The sequence below is a fragment of the Trachinotus anak genome, unplaced genomic scaffold, assembly GCF_046630095.1.
Source record: "Trachinotus anak isolate AG129_WGS33_773 ecotype Australia unplaced genomic scaffold, CSIRO_AGI_Tana_v1 ptg000016l, whole genome shotgun sequence".
NCBI lineage: Eukaryota > Metazoa > Chordata > Actinopteri > Carangiformes > Carangidae > Trachinotus > Trachinotus anak.
This window is the reverse complement of record NW_027273867.1, coordinates 17,771,003-17,794,566: the sequence shown is the minus strand read 5'-3', so window position 1 is coordinate 17,794,566 and position 23,564 is coordinate 17,771,003. Positions and strand designations below refer to the sequence as shown.

At 43.0% G+C, this 23,564-nt stretch overlaps 1 protein-coding gene and 1 long non-coding RNA gene across 6 annotated transcripts in view; one reads left to right on the top strand and one right to left on the bottom strand.

Moving 5' to 3' along the window:
* LOC139633640 (uncharacterized) overlaps nt 1-23,564 on the bottom strand; it is a 29,292-nt gene that overhangs the window by 3,110 nt on the left and 2,618 nt on the right. The gene's annotated exons all lie outside the window — the stretch shown is intronic.
* On the top strand, nt 13,896-18,797 carry eomesa (eomesodermin homolog a). Of its 4 annotated transcripts, none has more exons than XM_071499436.1 (7): nt 13,896-13,931; nt 15,054-15,375; nt 15,788-15,942; nt 16,695-16,816; nt 17,088-17,246; nt 17,451-17,512; nt 17,634-18,402. In XM_071499436.1, exons 2-7 carry the CDS (start codon nt 15,260-15,262, stop codon nt 18,385-18,387), a joined length of 1,368 nt encoding a protein of 455 aa, XP_071355537.1. In that variant the 5' UTR covers nt 13,896-13,931; nt 15,054-15,259; the 3' UTR covers nt 18,388-18,402. The 4 variants fall into 4 exon arrangements, with proteins under 4 accessions (XP_071355537.1, XP_071355535.1, XP_071355533.1 ...); XM_071499434.1 differs by having other exon boundaries at nt 13,910-14,037; XM_071499433.1 differs by lacking the exon at nt 13,896-13,931 and adding an exon at nt 18,480-18,797 and having other exon boundaries at nt 14,056-15,375; nt 17,634-18,352.

The following is a 23,564-nucleotide window of genomic DNA, read 5'->3' as shown; positions in this document are numbered from 1 at the left end:
GGCTTCTTCCAAGCAAACCAGATGAAACCGACACAGTCTGACATCTGTCTGCATGAAAACAACAGTGAGACCCGCAGAGTGAAACATATGCAGCGCCATAGCCTTTTTGTACCTACACTGACAGAAATAACAAATCAAGTGGCTCCATGATTATCTGTACTTACAGTCGCTTCCACTTTCACTGAAAAGATAAATAAACTGAGTTCAAAAAATATTTCAACTCTCTACAAATCCCTCCGTAATAATTTTTGTAAAGAAAGATGCTCTCATAAATTCTCCTGATTTCAAGATAGAGGCGACCTCGGGTGAGATGGAGAGGGGAGGAGAGGAGAGGAGTCTGTGTTGCAGTGAAAGTGTCTATTATACAAGATCCATTACTCTTGTGTGCTTCGGATATGAAAGGTTTTGAAGCCAGCTTTTGATGGTTGCTGGTGTCACTGATTATGTTATGACAATCAAACTGGTCATACATGCATGTCCTTCAATAATTTTAGATACTTGTAAATGCTAATCTGTAGCAATAGTCATAAGAAAGTCAGCAGAGTTACACAGATAGCGTGACAGGTAGAGTGTTTGAGCAATCGTGTATCTTTCTGCTAATGAATTTAGCCATTTCCTGTTTAAAAGAGGATTATGTTATTTCTTCTTTGACAGTAATGCTAAAAAAAACACACACACATGTTGGAGTATTTCATTCACGTCTATGACATCTTTTCTACGTGTCTACACCTTTCAGGAACCATGAAAGAGTTTTAGAAGTTTGGTTCGAAGGGGTTTTCAGAAACACTTCAGAAGGAGTATATTCAAGCTTCAATGGAGTGCGGCTGGGGAAGCGCCAAGACCACTCCTGCTGTGTTCTTTGCACCCTGGTCGCAGCTCTCAGAGGTATTCCCAGCCTGTTGAGCTTGTGAGGGGATGAGAGAGGATCAAATGCAAAGGGAAGGAGGAGAGAGAGAACATATGACACAGGAGAGAGAAGGGATAATAGAGAGAGGGGAGTTATGGAAGTGATATGAGTGATAAAGTGAGACACACCTTGTGTAATGTTGCCTGCCGCAGATTCACAGCTTCAGTCTTAAAGCATGGGTTTTCAGCTCCCTCCCTCCTGCTCTTTCTCTCCTTCCCTGAGAGCTGTCATTAAGTCGTATGATCATGTAAAGTGTAAAAAACCAAGTGACCCACCAAGCAGAGTGCCAACTATGTGTGCGTGTGTGTGTGTGTGTATAAGAGGCCTCCTCTTCTGGTCACACATACATAAATACATGTTGAAGGTGTTTTCATGCTACTATGAGAGAATATGCAGATTGTTGTGGTTTCCTTCACTTCATGGTTTTCGATAACAAGTTATAACAGGAAATGGAACAGCGACAAGGACGTGATCCCTCACCGGTTTCCCACCACTTGTGTTCTTCGTAGCCAGAAGTACGACTAGTGGGATTTTAACCCGGGCCTTTGCGTTGGTGGGTGAGAATTGATTCCACCTCTGCACCCTAATTAGAGAACACGTACGTTATCATATATGGCATATCCATATCCGTATCATTACCAAGTGTTTGGTACTGTAGGCTATATTCTCTGCCAAGTGCCCCCTTTAAAGTTGGATGAAACAGAGACTCAACTAAGTCAGTGTAAAAGAACACAAGCTGAATTTACATCCTCCTCTCTAAAGTTCTGTGAACTCTGTCAAAGCTGCCTGGCTTCCCATTGTGTCACTGTGCTGAACTGTAACAAAGTTGAAATGGCCCAAGCCAAGACTGGAGGCCTCAGCTGTGGCAGAGTGGAGCCAACGCATGGTGAAGGCCTTTACTGGGGTGACGAGAGCAGGGAGCAGGGAGCCAGTGCATGTTAGCTAGCTAGAGCGTTTGGTAAAAGTGCAGACAGCTTGGGAGGTGCTAATGAATGCCGGGCATTGCTAACCGTACTGTACCCAGGCTCCGGGTGCAGCCTGGCAGCCTCCTGTCCCTCCTGCCCGTGCGAAATGTGAAAGATCAACCGGTTGGAGGGAGCAGACGGGAGCAAACACACACACACACACACACACACACACACACACACACACACACTTGAGTGCTCATACACTTGTTCAACTGCACAGACACACACACACACACACGATCGCGCACGTGTTGTACATAAGTATACACATCACTGTGCATACACAAGTATAGACAAATACAGACTCACACAGACAAAATCCATGCACGCACAGACTCACAAAAACACAGCCACACAGACAAGCGCACCCACACTCCCGCACTAACACACTCAGGCCTGGCTCACTACAGTATCACATCATGAGGGCTCCAGCCAGGCCAAGCCATGAGGCCTCAGCTGAGATGATTCAAGGCTCCCCGCTGGGTCCTCACTCAATCGGCCAGGTGGAGCTCCACACCAGAATGACAGCAGAACTCCAACACTCCACGCTGCAGCCTCTAAATGTGGAAATTTGTACCAATCAAAGTAAGCGCTTAAATGAGGAATGAATATTTTAAAGTTCAAATTAAAATTTGTTGTTGTTTTTTTTTTTTTTTTGGTTTTTTTTGTATTCATGAGACACAAATGATATTTCAAGATGTCAAAGGAGAAAGTTTGTCTTCAACTTATGGGTTACTTTTTCTGTCTCTTGCCCTAAATACTAACAGAAATACTAATAGAGAAATTCATACTTTACTAAATTACTCTCAATTAAAAGTAACCCAGTGGAATACTTTCAGTTTACCCACCATCCAAATATAGAATGATGAACATGAAATAAAAGAAAATATATCAGCACACATAAAGGGTGCGAACTAAAGGCAGCTTAAGTTTAGTTTCAAAACAACTTCAATATCAGCCACAAATCTGCCAGTACGGTTTTCGTTAGATCACCTTTGATCAGGATCAGAGAAAGTGACGTGCCGAGTTACTTGTTTCACCCTAACAGAACTCAAATGTAGTGCAAAGAGACACGTCACACCCAGAGGCGTCAAAGGGCACTGATATGACATTTTGGAGAACAGATGTTAAACCAGTCTCTATTGATGCTTTAATCATGAACCCTCTTCATAACAACATTCACTTTACTTTGATAACTAGACACCCACAAGTTTCTTTCTGATGCAGCACAGTTTATGCCATAAATATAAAATTAACAATACTTAGTGTGTAATTGCTTTTAAGCTTTACCATAATTTATTACCAAACATAATACACTGGTTTACTCTCATAATCCTTTACATATCTCATACACATGCAGTGTCGGACCACAAAAATATTTTTCTTTTTTAATGAATATGGATGTAACTTAAATCTATTCTATCTGCATTTCATAAATATGAGTGCCAATTTATGCCTCCATTTCATTTAATATTATCATTCTTATTCCTCTAAATCATAGCCTCAAGTCTCGGGTACACATACATGCGTGGCAACAGTGGGTCTGTACAGCAGACGTCCCTAATTCTGTTCATAAGGGAGCAGTTCTTACACTTGAGTATTTTTAAAAAGAAATGCAACATTTTATAAAAAAAAAAAAAGGCAAGGAACTTGAGTCGTAAGCCCGACCGTAATTCAACTAAATTAGATCTTAGCAGAGAAGTTGAAAATAAATAGCCCGGAGTACTACGTGTTAAGCAGTAGACTTACCTCCTGTGGTGACTCAACTCTAAAGGGGACCAAGCTGTGAACTCTCATCAGGAATACATCCTGATAATGGAGAGATCAGCAGCTCAAATATGTAAGTACATGGTGAGTTTTTTTTCTTTTTTTTTTTTTTTTTTCCTGTTTTGACAACCTGGCAGGAAGGCTCTGCTCTATTCTACACACTGCCTCTGTGAATAATACCCAGCTGTATAAGATGAATCATATTTACCATGTCTCCTGATGAATATTCATCGTTTAATGTTTTGCATATAGCTTATCTAAATAGAGACGGATGGATGTAGATTTCAGAATCACAGTTCTGATCTCTGTCCTACCATCTGTACTGTCCTTTCATATTATTACAAATAGATGGAAAATTTATTAAAACTTTTTATTCAGTGTGAAAAGAAAACACATTATCATTAAGTGTGCAAGCAGCATTGAATATGTATATAACCCTCTTTACAGCAGATCTTTGAACCTATTCTGTAGCACATCTTACTGAATTATCAAGTTTTAACATCTAAACCCCACCTGACTTTGAGGTACAAAACGAAATGCATCTGATTTTATTCCTGAACTTTGTTCTTCACAGTCACAGGCATTCTTGAGTAACTTGAGTCTCATTAAATGCTCTTTGTGAGTTGTCTGGAGATGTATCTATTCATTAGCTTCAAAAGGGTGTCATGTGTATGAATTATGCTAACAGGATCTAATTAGCAGATGCAAATGAGGTTAGTCAAAATTGTACTGAAAAGACAGAAGAAAAGCTCCATGGGATAGTTGGAGCTCGACAGCTCACCAACCGCCCCCACGCTGGGCACCAAATGTGATGGTTCGCCCCTGCTGCTGCTCTGTACAGGAGGCAGGACTGAACCATAAACACAGAAGTGGGGAGGACAGCTGTTCAGAGGTGTACTTATCAAAATTAATTCTGTGTTTTATTTCGAAATGCTAATTGGAGTAAAAATATAACCCGGACATCGCTAACGCTTACTGATTGATTTTAGCTCCATATCACGTCATCACTGTGGCTGAAGGTCCAGTCATACTGCTGTGCTCTGAGCCCAAAGTTAGCCCCTAACTCTTCACACCCCTCCTTAACACACACACACAGACACACACACCACAGATACTCATCCCACTCCCCGTCACACGTGAAAGAAGTTACACAACCAGCTGATGGAACTCCAGAATCCGGCGTGAAGAGGACTCACTAATAGCAGCCGCCTACAAGCTCCTGCCATTCTGACATCAGTGGCCCCAGACTGTGGGGAGGCTGGCAGGACTGGGGGAGCGTGCCTTCTGGCCTCGGCAGGGAGGAAGGCCAGCAGGCTGCAGTGTCACACACATACAGTGCACATGCACACACACACATTTCATCCTGCAGTGGGAGTCATGGCTAAGCTAGCCCACATGCATGCAGAGTTTCCTTTCCTTTGTATTGAACCCAATACAAAACTGGGTTCAATGCAAAGTGGGATGGTCTTAACCAAACTATGTACCTGATCTTATTTATCCAGATTGACCCAGATTAAAAAAGAAGCCACAATATTAAAAACTGAGAAGTGCTGATGGCCAAGGTGTGACCTATAGCGTCACTCTCTTTCTCCTGATTCACCCTCATCCCCTTACGGTCAGATACACTGTAGCTACAGAAAACTCTACTTAAAACTTTTTGTGCCAGGATGGTTCAGCAGGGCACCAACACTAGATAAAGCAAACAGGTTTTCAATCAGTGCTTTCTCCTTCACTGCAACCAGCTAACCACCGACCAACGCAGAAGTCATATCACCTGCCACAAACTTAAAGGTGACTGACAGGTGATGTGTTTGTATGCCTGCTGTAGCTCAGCAAGGAAGCTGCACTACCACACGGTCTGGATTGGATGAACCATATTATCGCTGCATCAGAGGAGCTGCATCAAAGACTAACATGACAAAATAAAAATATTGCTGTCAGATGCCAACAGTAACTCAAGTGCTGGAGTTTGTCTACAGGCCTTTTTCCACAGTGGATATTTTGACATGTCACAATAGGAAAAGTTTAAATAAATACTCAAAGTAATGATGGCTGAATATCATTTAGCTGCATCGGTTTCAGAGATTTTGTGTTGCGCGTGTTGGCTCGCTGTCATATTGTCATGGCTTCTTGGGAAACTTGAATAGAACCAAGCCATTGTTCGTGTTATTAGTAACACCTGCGCTGACAAGTCAAAATGTCTGTTGTGAAAAAGGCCTTTGGAGCTTTGGCAATGAAGAAATGTTGATTAAATTATGGAAAGTATCTTTGATTCTTTGCCTTTTCTCTCAGTGTTTATGGTATTAAACTATGTTATATAAAACTGAAAAACCACTTGCAATCAAGATCACGTCAGAAAGGCGTCATTCTCAGTGTGACAGAGGTGTGGATATCAATGTAGCTCTCCATACAAAACAAATGTATCCATACTGTGTGACATCAAGGCTCCATGTTACTCCCTTGCCCCCTCATGCTCTAGTAGCAGCAAAGTAGCCTTACTCACAATGTGGAACATTTACACTTATAATCTGAAACATGTCTGAAACACACTGCTGCAGGAATAATCTACTGATATTACAATTCCAACTTTAAAATTCAATTCCCTTTAAGTGAATTTGAATCAGATTCAGTGACAGTCAGTCGATAAAGTGAAAGAGAAAATAGCTTTACGGTGGCGTGAGACCACCCACTCACATCCTCTGCATCTCTGGGTGAGTCACAACCAAGCACCAACAACCACACAGGTGACATAAACCATGGTCTTGTCCCCAACACCTACATGAATCCCTTCAAAAGCAAAATGAAAAATGTTGAAATTTTCATGGGTTTTACACTGATTCGCCCCCCCCCACCCCCCCCTCCCCGTATGTTCTGTAAGGTGCAAGAAATCACTTGACTTTGACATTATTGTGTTGTGTTTAGGCTTATACGTGTATCATTAAAAACAGCTGTGGACACCAGGTCTCAATGCATGGTCGTGTAACTGAGATTGAAAACACATGGGTTTGGGGGCTCCATGGAGAGCCCCTGACAACTAACAACTGACAACTATAGGGAAATAGCAGAACCGAAAAGACTAACAATGAACATAATTAATTGCAATTTCACAAGATGTGAAAACAAAGCAAAAGCAGTTTTCTTCTTTGTTCATTTTGACTACAGCAGATCCGCTGTCTTCACACCTCCCACATTCATTTAGCGTGTTGCATTGTCCCCCACACAGCTATTCACATACACACATAGGCACACAGTAGAAACACATAGAGACCCACATGCACACACACACACACACACACACACACACACACACATTATGACGACCACATCAGCCTGGGGCTCCCCTTTTGTCTGCCTTTGCGCTAAAGGTGTGATCGCTCGTTGTGCTGGTGAGGAGGTGGGGAACATTCTTCCACCAGGGGTGGAAGGTATAAGCCTGGTGTGTCCTCTGCCAAATGAGCTTTTGAACTGAAGGTTGGTCATCATTGGGGATCCCCTTGGTGCCCCCATCAGAGCTGTGAGGGACAGTTACTGTTTGGGTGTCACCAAGCAAAAATGCCCTAACCCTAACTCAAAGGAGTAGGCCAATATTTTGAGAATTTTACTTGAGAAGAGAAAATTGATACTACTCTCACAACTGTAGGGTAAGTAGGTAGCTGGAGCAAGCGTCTGGTTAGCTTAGCTTAGCGCAAAAAGTAGGAGCAGGGGGGAAACAGCTCAATCTGCCCATTAACATCTCTAAAGCTAAAGAAACATTTGCATACCAGGTAAATAACCTTGCTTTTAATTATTTAAAATTGATTTTGACTCCTCCAGATGCTCTAAAACAATTCATTTCATATCATGTGTGTAAACAAATGTGAGAGCTAAAAGTCTGAATGCTCCAGTGGCTTCAATCGCCCAACATACACCAGATTTTTGAGATGAAGTCTGGACCATTAACACTGGGTATTGGTCTCGGCTGGTTTGTTCTATCAAGGTCCACAACAATCAGATGAACCTCGAAACAAGCGCACCCCCCCCCCCCCCGTCAGACAGAATGTTTCATCCATGTGTCTAGACCTCCACCGAATCTGACCCGCCAGCACAGAAGGACACACAAACACTTGACAGACGATCATAAGGAACAAATACAGACAGGCTCCTTCCCTCCACCATGTGACTTGGACATGCACACTCACTGCTGTTCGTAATTTCTTATCATTGACACCCACCCCTCCACATCCACATATACACTTGTCAAATATAACACCTCTACCCACAAGGAGGAGACCAGGTTCTCGGCCCTCTTCGTGGAGGCCTGACTAAATAGTCCCACCTTGTTTATTTGTAAACCACACACAAGTGGGCTTCCCCTTAAGGGATGTCAGCTGTGGTCTTCATCTTCAGACAGAAAGGCCTTTTGCTCAGTCCTTTCCATCTCTCCCCTGCTCTCCAGTCAGAGAAGGAGACCAAACCATGGACCACTTCCATGCTATGTGGGAGTCCCTGCTGTTTCAGTGGCTGCCAGGCAGGCAGCCTCTTCCCTCTCCCTTTGAAGCGTTTGGCTCCATTACCATGGGAGCCCATCTGATGTGGTCCCCCCCATCTGACTAGCAGCTCTCTTCCCCAGGCCCAGACGGCTGGAGGGACGGAGCAGACGAAAGGGGCCGCAGATTGTTGTAGACCATTTACATGTAAATACAGAGACCAGGCCTAGGTCTGGGTTCAATATTGAAGGTGTCCGCTGCACTGAGGTCCCTCTGTGTGGGCATATATGAGCGTGTGTGCATACACGCCGCCGAGTGTATATGATTGTGTGTGCGCATGTGTGTGCACGTGTGTGTGTTTCCATGTATGTGCATGGCATGACCCAGTACATCTAAATTATACAGCTGCCAAATTGCTGCAAATGTTTTAATACAAAAGCATTCTGTGGTCTCTAATTATATCTAATGGCTGCTGGATGCATTTCTCCAGAGCAAAAATAGGAGCCTTTTCAGTGAATAATTTGGCATTTTATCAACTACTTCAATATATAATGGCACAAAACAATAAAAAGCAATAATAATATTGACTTAAATGTGTCCAGTAGTCAGATAAATGAGGCCTTAAGGGGGGCTGCAGTGATATTTTTTTGTTTGACTGAAAGGGGCATCTGAGGGCCTTCTAGCACTGTGAATGTAGTCTCTACTCCCAAGAGGCAACTGAAGATGCCAAGGCAACATCCCTGTTTCACCGGGGGGTCAACCTTAAACCATTAATCATGTCTACATAACCTCCCTCCCGCTAGCATATGCCTCTGGTTGGTAGACAGTAAGTCAGTTAGGGCTTTCCTCTGTGTCGCTCTAGAAGCTTTCATACCAGGAGAGAGAAGTGTTAAAACTCTACATTCTCACTTCTGACTCACTGATTTAACCACATTGAGGCAGGAGCAGCAGCAGAATACTCCTGTGGTGTAAATCTGTTTGTGTTCCCTGTCCAAAAAAAAAAAAAAAAAAGAAAAAAAAAAGGCAAGTGTAGAAAAAAATAAAGGGTCCTTCTGAAATGCAGTTTCTGAGTCAGGGTTAGCAATGTGATAAAAGCCCAGCTTGTTTGGCAGTAATAGTGCTATGGGAAAGGACGGAGAACCAGGGGTGAGCTGGGTTGGGTTGCTGTGTCTTGGTGGCCGTGGCTGGTTGGTTGACGAGCTCAAGCGTGGGACCGTCTCCCCCTCCCTTCCCCACCCCACCCCGGCTCACCCCAACTCTCCTCGGCCAAGAGAGTATGCCTGTTAGAGAGGGCGTGTTATCTTGGAGGCTTGATGGTGAGTCGATACAGCTCCGCCACCCTCCCTTACACCTCACGTTCCAGGGAACACATATATCCAGTCTACGCTGTCAAACTTTTAGCACCTGCTATTTTGCCTCGGTCCCTCATGTCAATTCCTCTGGTGTTTCAGGAGGATGGGCTGGGAGAAGTGGGTCAACAAAGGTTGATGCTAAAATGGGGATGAGGGTGAGACTCGGGCCATCAGACTACCATCCACTTTTGGTGTCGTCGGCTTCGTGTTCTGCTCATGACGACACACTGAGTGAACGCGGATGTGTCAAAATCAGTTCAGTGATCTGCTTACTCAATTAAAAAAAAAAAAATCAGTAGTTAACTGCAGGCGATTTCTTCGGCAGCCTGTACTCCAAATATGAAAGATTTAACAGTGATTTATCCTATGTTTTTTCAACATCTGGAAAACATTACTAGGAGATAAAACAGTTTGTTGGTTGCTTCACTACTGTCGTTTCTTTATTTGCGAAAGAGGATAAAAATGTGATAAGAAGAGCATGTGAAACTGGCCCTGCTTCCATACTGTGTACCTGCTGCTTTTCCCACAGGCCCTGGGTGACACTTTCTGTAATGCAGTAATCCAAAAATCATGTTATCATGCATTGGGGAATCAAATACAGTGAGTGCAGCTTCAATCCTATTTCCCTGAATGCAGCCAGTACACCTTATTTTTCTAAGAATTGTCTTAACACAGTGGATTATCATTGCCCCCCGAAAACCTGCACATCACCACAGTATAGGGCTCAAATATCCCCAGATACATTTCTGCAATAATCCACTGCTCCTTCCACAGGCCAGACATAAAAAAAAACAAAACACATACATGCATGCATGCAGCAACATGCTGACGTTGAGACTTATCTGTTGATATGACGCAAAGTAGCATCTGATGGCTTTATGCAATCTGGCGTATTTTAATGTATTTGGAGGAATTCAAATGTGCTGCATATAGACAGAGAATTCCCGCGGGTCTCACTCACTGACTGGCTGCAGATGGGGAAGATTCTCATTTCATGATAATTTGCTCTGCTGGAATGACATCTGGAATAACCCACATGACATCAAACATGGATATACTTTACATATTTTAATGTTCTTTGAGTAGGTAAAGAGAACACAAGGCAAAAATGTGAAACTCTCATTTTATACAAATGCGTCTTGTCTAATCTGGAGGGAAAACCTTGTGCAGTTTAAATCATGAAGAAAATGGTGGAGACAAGGAAATAAGAAAAAGAGAAAGTAATTGATGAGAGCAATATGTACCCCAAATGGAAATTCATGAAAGCTGTCACCTTCGTATCTTTGAAGACAGCAGCATGTCTGTAACATAAGCTTTCCTTGTGTAAAGACTACTGCTTTGATTAAATGTTAGCAATCCCCACACACTGGAAAATATACTGGGGGACATCTTTGATAAACTTGTGAAATAAATTCTTTCCAATAAAAATGTTCTTGAGGATGATGATTTGCGGAGGAGCGCAGCGCTGGCATGGTGCACATTGCACTCGGTTCTTTTCCCAGCAACCCTCCCTCCAGGGGTCTCAGTGGCGAGGATCTCTAATGAGACCTGCGTTATTAATCCTTGCAATGGGGTACATGAATTCACTCCGGAGCAAAGGCTTCAGCAGCCACCTTGGCCCATAAAACCTGGAATGTATTCCTTTCATGTGCTCTGTTGATGATCTACTCTGACAACAATATGGTAAGACTTCCCTTCCCCCTGTCGCGCGGGCCCTGGCCCGGGGCCAAAGAGGGTCATCTCAGACACACTTGGGCTTTTATAGGTGGTCAAGAAACATGCTGACAGGTCACAAGTGGGAGCTCCTTTATGAATCGGACCTAAACATTCACCTCATTTGGAATTAGTTTATTTATAGGTGGCCTGTAAATCACATTTATTTTGTTTTCTAGCTTTAAAATGGCTTCTGAGTCTTGGGGTCACTTTGGAAAACCAACATTCTTCAGACCATGGCCATTAAAACAATAACATTCAGGTTGTTTTACTGGGATCATCTGTGAAACAAAGCTGTAAAGTACAGGAGCAGCTGCGAAATAATTCATGCAAAGGAAATTTCACGTGTCTTAATGACAGATTGTAAAGAATCCCAGTGGCTGCAGCGGTGCAGGTGGCATGAGAGCCAAATTCTCCTGAATAACAATATTCCCCTTAACATTGTTTCATCAGTTGCTGATCATGCAAGGGCCCATTATATAAGAGAATCCATACGGCAGCATTGTACTAATGAGGCGCCGACAGCTCAGGTGTGACATGCTTGACTTTTGTTCTAATACAAATTCAGTTTCCTTTGAACTATATATAGATTTACCCTCTAACCATAGAGTGGCAGCCTGTAGCAACAGTGAGTCAAGATAGCATCACCTCTGCTGTGTGTTTGTGTGTGTGACTGGCAGCAGGCGAGAAAGAGAGAGAGAGAGACAGAGAGAGAGAGAGAGAGAGACAGAGAGAGAGAGAGAGGAGACATGAAAGTATATTATGTTCAATTCTTGATCAGTGCCACAGGTCCATGATGAGCCTCATAATTCATATTTTCACTGCTTGTAACTTTTGCATTCAGTCGTGTTCACTCAACTCCTTCGGGATTCATAGAAAAATAGGCATTCACGATGAACGGAGCTAAAATGGAATTAATGGCTTCGAGTAACCCTATTTCACAAAACCCAAAAGCTGCTCCAAGCGGCATCATTTCTACAAGTTTCCCTGAGGAATTCTTGCATTTGTTTCAAAGAGCAGAGAAAAAAAAAAGAGGCGATTGGTGAAAATCAGGATTTGGTTATGCTGCAGATAAGTGAGATTCTCTGTTGAGAGACAGGTCAAAGTAAATAATGGAGCCGACTTCAAATCAAATGAAAAAAATGCTTCATCTCATATGCTTGGTGTTTAGTCTGGGCGCAGTAAAGTGGGAAGGGTCTCAGTCTTGATTGACAGGCTGTGTGCTGTATGCATGTAGCTCTGGTCCCCTGATGGCCCAATTGCCAGCTTTACTGTCCCATTTATGACAGGAGCCAATCTGCCTCCAGCCGAGATCCTCCCTCAGCTTTTCACAGATTTGTATCCCCATTTTCCCCAAATTCATCTCACCCCTCACTCGCTCCCCCCTCCAGCTTACTTTAAGACTCACACATGCACACACTGCCCACACACCGGCAGAGAGACACACACACGCACACGCACATGCACACAGATGCAAGCACAGACACAAGCTGAGCTCACTGCAGTTGAAGATGATGTAAAGTGGGATACAAGTGGAAAGAGTGAGGCTCTTTTACACTGTTAACTTACGTCCATCTGAAGGAGTGAGCCACAGATCCTGATCAGTCACTAGAGAGCGCTGTCACCGCGTCGCCGCTCACTCATCCCCTCACCATGAAGCCTGGCTACAGGATCTACGACGTTTGCTGTGCGACATGTTTCTTTGATTAGTTCTGGTTTCGGGAGCTTTCGATCTGTACCACTCGCCTTTTCTATGTGTGTGTGTGTGTGTGTGTGTGTGTGTGTGACTCATTGCAATTCGAAATTAATTTATAGGCTATTCAGTAGACATCTATTATTTTTCTTCATTTACTCCTTGAACTGTGATGATTTTCCTTTAGTCTTTATTTCCATCCTGCCTCCACATGCTTGCAGACCTCTGCAGTGTTAGTGTTGTAATGAATCCTTGCTCTCCGTTTGGGCATCCCCTACCACCAGTTAATCACGGCAGCTCACTCCTTTCGAAGCCCTTTTCATCTCAAATGTAGAAAAGAAAGAACTTTTTTCGTCCGCTTTCAGAAACGTCACCCAGTATCCCGTCAATATGAAACTGCACTGAAAATATTCAGAGCCCCAGTTTAATTTGATGTTTTCATCCTATGTGAATTTAATCAGAGAAATCCAATCTAATTTGTCCGAATGTTTCCCGTTATTCCATAGGCTGCTTTTAAAGTCACCTATCCTACAATCATTGATGAAGAGTGAATTTGTGTTGGGGGGAAAAATAAGAATAATTTAAAGGGATGTCTGAAGAAAAAAAAAAAGAAAAAAAGAAAAAGAACAAACACCGACAATTAACGTATATCTTTTTAATTTCCAGATAAGAATTAAAGCATAATGTATTTCTCACACAGCCGGAGAAAAAGGGAGAAGAAGATTGTCTGGAATAAAAGTCCACTGACCTCACTCCACTTTATTTTTAAGCAGAGACAAAACAAAATAACAATTCAATTTTTTTAAAAAAAGAGATTTTCTTTTTTTTTTTTTTTTTTTTTAAATTCAGATAAGGTATAGGCCTATCCTCTCAGTCAGTTTTAACAGTCGCTTCTTTTATTAGAGCCAAGACTGAGACCCTGGAAATGGAAGAGGCGGCGGAGACCAATTATAGGAAATAAGGTGCACATGTGATTTTCTTTCTTTTTTTTTTTTTTTTTTTTAACGTGTTGGGTTGTTTGAAGGGAGGTGGGGAGGGGGTCTCGGTGTTTGCTGTTAATCGAGGGTAAGTCCTCTGGGGTGAGTGAGTGAAAGCAATGATGCCGATGTGAACGTGTATTTTGCTGCTGTGTTGGACGAGGGGACTTGAAGCCGAAGATGAAAGTTTAGAGGTGACTGTGCCTGCGCGATTTAAAGGGGGTGGGGGGTCCAGGACCGGCGACAGTGAAAGAGCACGGCTGTTTGGTCTCTTTGGGGTAAAAATGTGAAGAAATCCTGCCGGTCGTTCCTGCTTTATCCTTCATTTAGAGTCTACAACAAATCGAAGATAGTTTGCACTTTTTAATTGATCGTAAACCGATGTTGGGGGGGGGGGGGTTTTGTTTGTTTGTTTTTGCCCGTGTGGAGCGATGTCTAGGCCTGGGATATGAGAATTAAAAAAAATAATAATAAGCACAAAGTTTCTCTCGGTGTAATTTCTACCAGACTCTCTGTAATTGAATTAAACCACGGGCTGCAGGACTGGTGCCCCTGCCCGCTTCTCCAAAAAGCTCCTCCCCTCACGCTGACAGTCAAGTTGGGTGTGTGGAGAACTACATCTTATAAGAGCCGCTGAACATCCCACGTCCAGCCCATAATCTGATCTGAAAATCCTCAAGCGAGGAGAAGGCTTCACCTCCTTCCATCATTCGTCAGGGAGGGAGGCGCGCAGAGACAGAAGCGACCAGGGCGCCGGTGGCCGTGTCGCCTCTTTTGACCGAGACTCACTCTGTGGACTCTTCTTATTTATTGCAAGATCTAATAACAATGCAGCTAGAGAACATCCTTCCCAGCGCTAGCATCAATTTACCCAAAACCTTTTACAACCTTTCCTCGTCGGACAGTGCCAACAACAGCCCGAGGCCATCATCGCAGCTTGAATATCAAGAAGTCGAGCGGACGGAATCAGAGTCTAGCAGCGCTCCTAAGAAATACCTGAGCGGGGTGGGAAACGGGATGCTGGGTGAGGGGGACACTTTCCCTAAGACCGGGCCCGATGGGAGGAAAGGCTCCCCGGTGCTCGGTGAGGACGAGCTGACGAGCGGTCGGCGGTACAACATAGACGAACTTGGCTCTGACAGATACTTCATCTCGTCGTCCCAGGCCAGTACCGACATGGCAAGCCCGTGTTCCCTCTTTCCCTATGCAGGACAGACCGGCTCGGTGTACACAGGGTCCAGCGGCTCCAGGTACCCAGCTTCACTTCATTACGGATCCGTCCTGCCGCCCACAGGCTTCTCCTCCTCGTCCGTGTGCACCGGCCGGAGCCAGTTTAGCAGCGGAGGGTACCAGTTCAGCCAGGGTCCGGGGTGTTTGTACCCCTCCTATCCGGGCACGGGGACGGGTATTGGCTCCATGTCTCTGCCGGGGTCTGCCGCCGGAGCCAGAGCGCAGGTGTATCTGTGCAACCGGCCTCTGTGGCTGAAATTCCACCGGCACCAGACCGAGATGATCATCACCAAACAGGGCAGGTAAGCAGATGCGCAGCCGGAGGCCTTCTTTAAAAACCCTACGAGCATGTACAGAGTATGAAATAGTTTTTGTTTTATCACCTGTTAGCCCCTTTGGCCCTTATGTTTCAGGACAGGGCTCAGTTTTCTTCACTTTTTACGCACGCACACCATCCATGTCTTCCTTTTACGCATTTTTATGCGGTTTGGTTTGTTTTTTTTTTAAATTTAAGATTTCGTTTCTGGCAAATTTGTAAATACACTCTCACGCAATACACTGGCTTAAAATGGCACTGACAATATTTAAAATTAATTTCATTCTGCCAAATGCAACACATGAAGTCTTTCCCTGCCAGCGTTTTGTTTTAGGGTTTTTCCTGCTTTATGAGCACAGCTGTTAATTAGTCTTGTTTGCCTTTTTTTTTTCCCCCAGACGGATGTTCCCATTCCTCAGTTTCAACATCACTGGACTCAACCTCACAGCCCATTACAATGTCTTTGTAGAAGTTGTTTTGGCTGACCCGAATCACTGGCGCTTTCAGGGAGGAAAGTGGGTCACTTGTGGGAAAGCAGACAATAATATGCAAGGTGAGTTGGACAGTTGACATGTACGTTTTTAACTGTGGAAAATTAGTATTTTGTGTTTTCATAAATGCAGAAAAAGAAATTGCTGCAACGTTGTTAGAAAATGATGCAGCAGATGTTGCATTTAGCCTCAACATCTTGAGGATATCAGGAACAAATCTGGGTGTAAAGATAAACCGAATATGGTTTTAATTGTTTTGAAAATAAAGACAGTTCTTTCTTTTTTCTTTTTTTTTCTTCTTTTTTTTTTTGACAGGTTTTGATTTTGAGTGTTTTACTGAAAAAACTTTGGCTCTTGGGTCCAGTTTTAATTTGAAGTGTCAGATCATTTTGTGATATTGCTGATATAAATATGCCCTTTAAATGTCTGCGATTATAAAGAGTTCTAAATTTAAATACATTGAAAAATGATTCATTCTTCATTTAATAGTTTGATGTTTAGAGAATTATGGAGAGTTTTCTTTAGAAATATTTAAGCTTTGAATTTTATCATATTAAACTGGAAAAAAAAATCATAAGCTCTTCTCTAAGATACTATCAATAAGTGTTTTTATATCATCCAAAATAAAGGAACGTTTTATTGTATTTTCATGTAAATAACAATGTTTGATTCATGAAATAAACTGACCAGAAGAATAAGCGGTGTTATAAAAAAAAAAAACTTATGTCAAAAAGCAGCGTCTAATTTTATATATGTGTGGACAGACACAGGGTTTCTGTTTGTCATTTCACTGACTACATTATTTCAATTTTAGGAAACAAAATGTATGTTCATCCTGAATCCCCAAACACTGGTGCTCACTGGATGAGGCAAGAAATCTCCTTTGGCAAGTTGAAGCTGACCAACAATAAAGGGGCCAACAACAACAACACACAGGTTAGATATTGATTTTTGACACGCTCTAATTCAGTATTTGCCACATTGACCAGCAATTTTAATATTGGTTGTGGTTTTAATTATTTAGTTCATCTTAAAAAAAATAAAAATAAAAAGTAATTACAATGGCACTAAATGAATGATTTGCCATTTTTAAAAAAATCATATTTTGGAGTTTTCCCTAATTTTAATTGAATTAAAAAGAAATACATCTGATGCTTTAGTTTTTGAAATGCACAACGCTGTACTATCACACATTTCTCCTTTGCAGATGATAGTCTTGCAGTCGCTTCATAAATACCAACCGCGACTGCACATTGTGGAGGTGACAGAAGACGGAGTGGAGGACATGAGCAACGAGGCCAGAACTCAAACCTTCACCTTCCCCGAGAACCAGTTCATAGCCGTCACTGCTTACCAGAACACAGACGTAAGATTTACAATACTGTTTTTTGGGTTTTTTTTTTGATTGATTAAAAATATATTTTGCTATTTCAAGTCAGAACAATAAAGTATCTTTAATTGCATGTATGGATTCTTTATTGCTTTTTAGCAATTATTGCTTTAAGATACAGATTATGTACATTATTTAAACAGGATTATAGCTAATGTTTGTTGTTTGGTTTTTTTTTAGATCACACAGCTGAAGATAGATCACAACCCATTTGCAAAAGGCTTCCGGGACAATTATGACTCGTATGTATTTTACACTTCAAGCACTGTGGTTGATCTGTTTTTTTCTGTGGTTCAATGTATGTCTTGGACTCTGAATTTTTTCTTTTTTGTTTTGTTTGTGTGTTCTTCGCCTCTCGAACAGGATGTACACAGCCCCAGAGAGTGACAGGCTGACTCCATCCCCTACAGATTCTCCTCGCTCCACCCAAATTGTGCCTGGGGCCCGCTACGCCATGCAGCCTTTCTTTCAGGACCAGTTTGTCAACAACCTGCCTCAGAACCGCTTCTACACGGGGGAACGGGCTGTTCCCCAAACCAACAGCCTTCTCTCCCCGCAGACTGAGGACGCCAGTGCCGCTGCCTCTGCCCAGCGCTGGTTTGTCCCCCCAGTTCAGCAGCCAGGCTCCAACAAGCTGGATCTGTCGTATGACAATGACTATTCCACCAGTAGCCTGCTGTCCTATGGCATCAAGCCCCTGTCCCTGCAGACATCCCACGCCCTCAGTTACTACCCAGACTCAGCCTTCGCCTCCATGGCTGCTGGTTGGGGCACCAGAAGCACTTATCAGCGCAAGATGACCACGGGTCTGCCATGGTCCCCTCGTCCAAGCCCCCCAGCTTTCCCTGAGGACCAGCTGGGGGCCACTAAAGACAAGCTGCCTGAGGAGAGCGCACCGGCAGCCTCAACCTGGATCGAGACATCCCACTCACTGAAATCGGTGGACTCTACTGATTCTGGTGTGTACTCCATGGTCTGCAAGAGGCGCAGGATGTCTCCTGGGGGCTCAAGCACAGAGAACTCCCCAACTATCAAGTGTGAGGACTTGACTACGGAGGAGTACAACAAGGACAACCCAAAAGGCATGGGTTATTATGCATTCTACACAAGCCCCTAAGACTGTATTTATTGAAACTATATATAATTCTTTTGTTTATTATTGAGTGCTCTCCATTCCTTGTTAATGTCTTTTTTCTCTTTTCTCTAAAGGTGCCAAAGCTTAGTGTTCCCCCAAGCAAGCTGCACAAGGTTATTTTCCCAGGCCAGCCCCTCTCACATACCTGAGCAGAAACATGCATAGTAATTGTTGTTTTTGAAAAAGCATGTCCCTTTTTTCTTCATTTATTTTTACAATTTATAATTTTTTTTCCACAAATGTGATATTTTTCTTTTGGTTTTTTTTTTTCCTGCGTATTTAAGTCATTTTTCGTTGTACAGTATTCGTGCACTTTAGAATGTGATGTATCTTGTACAAATTGTCTTCATGGAGGTGTTATTAAATGGATAATAAAACAGCTTTTCATAAAGCATTGTCCAAATGTCTTTCTCTGTATGTTTTCTTTATATTATTTTAACAGGAAAGTGGCAGTTCTTAAGATAATCGATCTTGTTCACCTGTAAATTAAAACTGGAAAATTTGGTTCTGGTGCATTTAAATTGCAATGAAGTCTAAATGAAAGCTGTGCATGTCTTGTTAAGCAGTGAATGTGTCGAGGTATGAGTCGGGTACATTGTAAACCTGCTGTATTTTATGGCTTGTTATGGCTTGAGGCCATGGATTTGGGCCTCTAAAATAGAGGCCCCCGAGTGGTTGCTGCCAACAAGCTGACATGCCAACAAGTAGTATAAAATCTAACCCGTAGTTGTATAATACGATGCTTTCAGTCAGGGTGGGGTAAAATTAAAATATAATTTATTCAGTTTAATAAAAGGAGAAGTGTTATTAGTCTCCCTAAGCAATGTGAGTATAACTGCATATGAGTAGGGAAGTGAACATTACATTTAAGATCTGATGAGCTTTGGCTGCTTTAAATCAACCATCCTCCTCCACTAATACGGCATGTTTAGTGTCATTTTTTTTAAAGAGAGAAGAAAAGTGATGATGGCATATAGACTGAAAGCTCATCTCTGTTTTCAGTTTTTCATGTTTTCATGCTCCTGTAAATAAGCAGCAGAAATTCTCGGCGCCCATGGTGTTTATGCACCAAAAGAGCTGAGCAATCGTTTTCAAGCTACAGATAAGTGTTACAAGGTAACACCACAGCTCACAATTCAAGTGAGCGAAGTGTGATTTAAATATGAGATTTACATGTCTTACATGACACGACTAACAACATAGACCCAATTAGGTGACAAGCACACAAAAGCACATAGTCCTACTATTCCGTCTGTTGTTGCCATGGTGTTTTCACACATTTTATAATTTACCTAATGCAACTGAATTTGAGGCATGTGTACTTAGAAAATATGAAAACAGGCTAAATGTAAAATGGTCCATCAGCCATCCAACTAAGGGCAATGTACAGCTCAACACCTCTATTTATACTGTAGATTTATGGCCTCTCCAAAAGTGGATTAGTGAAGATAAAATCCACAAAAAGAGAAGTCATAATATTCACACAGAGACTTCTTGGCTCGTGCTCTCAGCACCTGTTTTTCCTCAGTGAAAATACTTCAAATCCTCCCCCATAAGAACCCCAATTTGAATTGATTTACATACTCAAATTCTAATTAATTCTCTTGTCAGACTCCTTGACAAAGTGAGGAGTCTGACTAACTCCAATTAACACCTCCTAACAAGGTAGAGTGCTTGATTGCCCTGGCCTCTCAGGAAAGCTGTAAGAAAAAGGCTCTTCGGGGGGTTCGAGTCTGGAGAATAAAAATGTTTGCACTTGTGCGTGTCAGCAAATTGTATTTCAGAGCATCTGATGATGTTTTTATTCTCCTTTTCATGTTGTCCTGACCTCCGCTCATCAGTGATTGAGAGGTGGAGTATAAGTGTCAAGATTATGACTGGACAAGCATGGCAGCTACACGCATTAGAGAAGAGGGCTGCAGACATGTGACACTAATTGATACACTGACAATTGGAAAGAAAAGCAATGAGAATTTTATATGCTCATAATGTAGTGGAAATAGCAGTTGCTACAACCTTTGTATTCCTCTCTGCTGGATTCCCCTTAATAACCTTTTGAGTCCTTGCATGTCAATAACATTTGGTGCTTTTTATTAACACAATTGTTAATACCTATTTCACATATTTCATGGGTAATACAGTAGCTTCCAATTAAGACATGGAATAAAACTGTCTGTGCACAAAGTATCACATAAAACAACAGCACACAGCGCAACAGGAATATCTTTCTTCCATTTAAACTACAAATATCGTCCTCAGTTTCCACTCAGTAAACGCTCCCTGGTCATTTATTTGATGGATATTCCATGGTTTTATAACAGGTGATTCTTGGGCAACTCCAAAATCCAACAACATGTCGATAGATTGTGTCTTTCTCAACCATTCATGCAAGAAGTACAGTAATCAATAGACACCTCTACAGCATGCTTCCACAAATTCAGACCATGTTGACTTACAGGAGATACGCGCACTGGGATAAGACCTGAAGAACTGACTGCTGCGCTCTGCTGTTGCTGTTAACATTGCGAGCTACAGTCTCAGCAACTCAATGCGTTTTGTTGTAGTGGCAGTCATACAAGGCCAAGGAGGGCCGAGCAGTGGTTTGTACAGTTCATAGTGTATTAGTAAAACTTTACTGCTCTCTTTCTCCGTCTTGTGTCATGTGTGCGTGAACAGTTGTGTGTCTGTGCCCTTCCCTCAGGCCATCCATTGGTGACCATGTTGAGAGCTCATGTAAGAAAGGCCAAGGAGGCTACGGAGACATTGTACCCAAGGAGGGCTGACATCTAAACGCAGATGAAGGCCTGAGGCTGTTTCCTCACCTTCAGTCACACACTATTACTGCTCTCACTGACTAAATGCAGCCACAGGCAGACGTGTGTCTGGGTCAAGATTTTTTAGACATCCCTTAACCTACAGACAGGCAAGACTGGGACACTGGTGATTATGTTTCCTCTTCACACTATATTTCCCCTTTTGATGTGTTGATAAATGTCACCTCTGTTAAATGATTATCAAGCCAGTTATAGTTACAGCAAAACCGTTCAAATCTCATATGGCCACTCCGTTGTTTTGTGATGCTCTAGTTAATTGCTCTTATTTTACAAAGGATTTCAGGCATCTTGAAGTTATTGTCATTAGCCAGATCCAGTCTTTATAATATTACCTGACATGATGCCCTCACTTTTCTTGCTGATGACTGCATGCCCTCAGGCCCACACCAAAACCAGGAACCAGGCCCACTATACTATATTATATGGTACCACTGAGGCCAACACAATAACACATGTAGATACTTCCTGGCACCAGAGCAAATCATGTGATATTCTGCTTTATGTATCATGAGCATATGTTCTTTGTATTATTAAATAGAAGTCATGACAGTCCTGATGATGCTGACAAAGGCTCTGCTTTTAGCTCTCCCCAGGTGTTGATGTACACAATGCTTTATTTAGTCTCGCTGCCTCCTTTGGAACTGGTTCGTCAGCAGTGAATCGGGGGGGTGGGCCGACTACAGTATGGGTGTAATGCTTACAAGTCTGTTGGAGTAAGACCCTGGTGTGAGATGAGTCTCAAGTTAGCAGGGCCACAACTGTTTGGAGAAGGGCGTTGAGTGTTGGCAGAGAGCACAGAGGTGAGAGGAACCGGAGGCGTGGAAAGGGCCTCGTGTCGGTGCCTACAGACGGTGTGTGCAGCGTGCAGGCAGGACCCTGACTCACTGGCGCATGGATAATGTTGGAGAGAGTATCCCGCGGCTAAGCTGCACTTAACAGCACATTGATTTCAAACCCCTGTGTTCCCTCTGGAGGGCAGTGGGATGTACCTCAACAGGCCAGACCCCCCCCCCCCCCCTTCCCACTTTCCCCCTCTGACCACCACCACCATTTACCATCTCCACAACCTTCCCCTCCCACTCTCTACCCATCCCTGTGTCGATTTGGGTACACCATGCTGGTCACTGGCCTCTACTCCCACCTCCTCCCCCGGGTGTCCCAGAGGAGTGGAACAGGATTCAGGGGCACTAAGGCTCCCACAGGACTCCTGGTCTTGAGAGCAATGTTTGGGGTAGGGCATGCAGGGGCAGCCGGGTGGAAAAGATCTGTGGTCAAAATCAATGCATTGGCACTTTGATAGAGCGCTCCAACAGATTTGGGAATTTCACATTCTCTTCCTTCTCTCCTGGCACCCTCAGAAGGCCTCACCACTGGAGAAAAAACAACATCCACCAAATCTTCTGGGGAAAGGAACTCTTAACTTCTACAGCCTCTGGGACAAAACATGACACAGTCAATATTCATTTGGTGGCTCGTGCCTAACATGTTAACCTCTCCAATCTGTCGCCTCTTGCTGCTCACAGCTAAATTAAAAATATCTGCTTCACATCACCTGCTTCTGTACTGGATATTACATTTGACATTAAAAGACGAGGCTTGTAATTCTTCCACCACAGCAAGTTCGGTACAGCTGCACTCTCCCCCCTTTTTTTCCTTTTAAAAGCTTTGAAAGAGAAAACTTTCTTTCTCATCATCACCACACCTTGCAGTCTGCATCTCTTTACGTGAGTCCCAGCACAGGTGGATGCCAGTGTGGTGCTTCTTCCACTTGTCTAACTTCTGACTCATCTCCCAGCTGCATTATGCAGATGCATGTTTTAGGAGCGGTACACAGCACACTTCTTTGTGCGCTAATGGGCTCTCAGCATCTTTAAGACTCAGGGTACAATTAAGAGGTGATAGTTTGATCTCCCACCTCGCAGCTCTATTTCTGAGCTGCCGCGTGATTATGCCGGAGGTTGCTGGGCGGGTGAGGAACGGGCTCTATTTAAAGGAAGACACCCATGAACTCTTCTGAGAAAGAACAGACTACTTTCGCTGTTTGCACCTGTCTGAATTCTAGTTTAACTGTATAGTACTCTACTGTAGTTCAGTTTATGACATGATCACAGAGTGATTCTGCATTAATTCACATGTATTATACTCCACACATATGAAGGAAAGGTTATCCTAAAGTGGGCTGGGGCATTAAAGGTAATTGCAATGGCCAAGATTATTCCATCATGTACCAGCACCAGCTTGAACCATATATAACACCAAAGCTCAAAAATAATTCTTCCATCTTAAGCCTTGTTTGTAAGTGTCAAGCGTTTTTATTGATGGTTT

What these genes read in the sequence shown, in the direction of transcription:
- eomesa (XM_071499432.1), top strand. Translation starts at nt 14,672, where the DNA reads ATGCAGCTAGAGAACATCCTTCCCAGCGCTAGCATCAATTTACCCAAA. An exon ending in CCAACAACAACAACACACAG is followed by an intron (nt 16,817 to 17,087) that starts GTTAGATATTGA and finishes TCTCCTTTGCAG; the next exon opens with ATGATAGTCTTGCAGTCGCT. An exon ending in TTCCGGGACAATTATGACTC is followed by an intron (nt 17,513 to 17,633) that starts GTATGTATTTTA and finishes CCTCTCGAACAG; the next exon opens with GATGTACACAGCCCCAGAGA.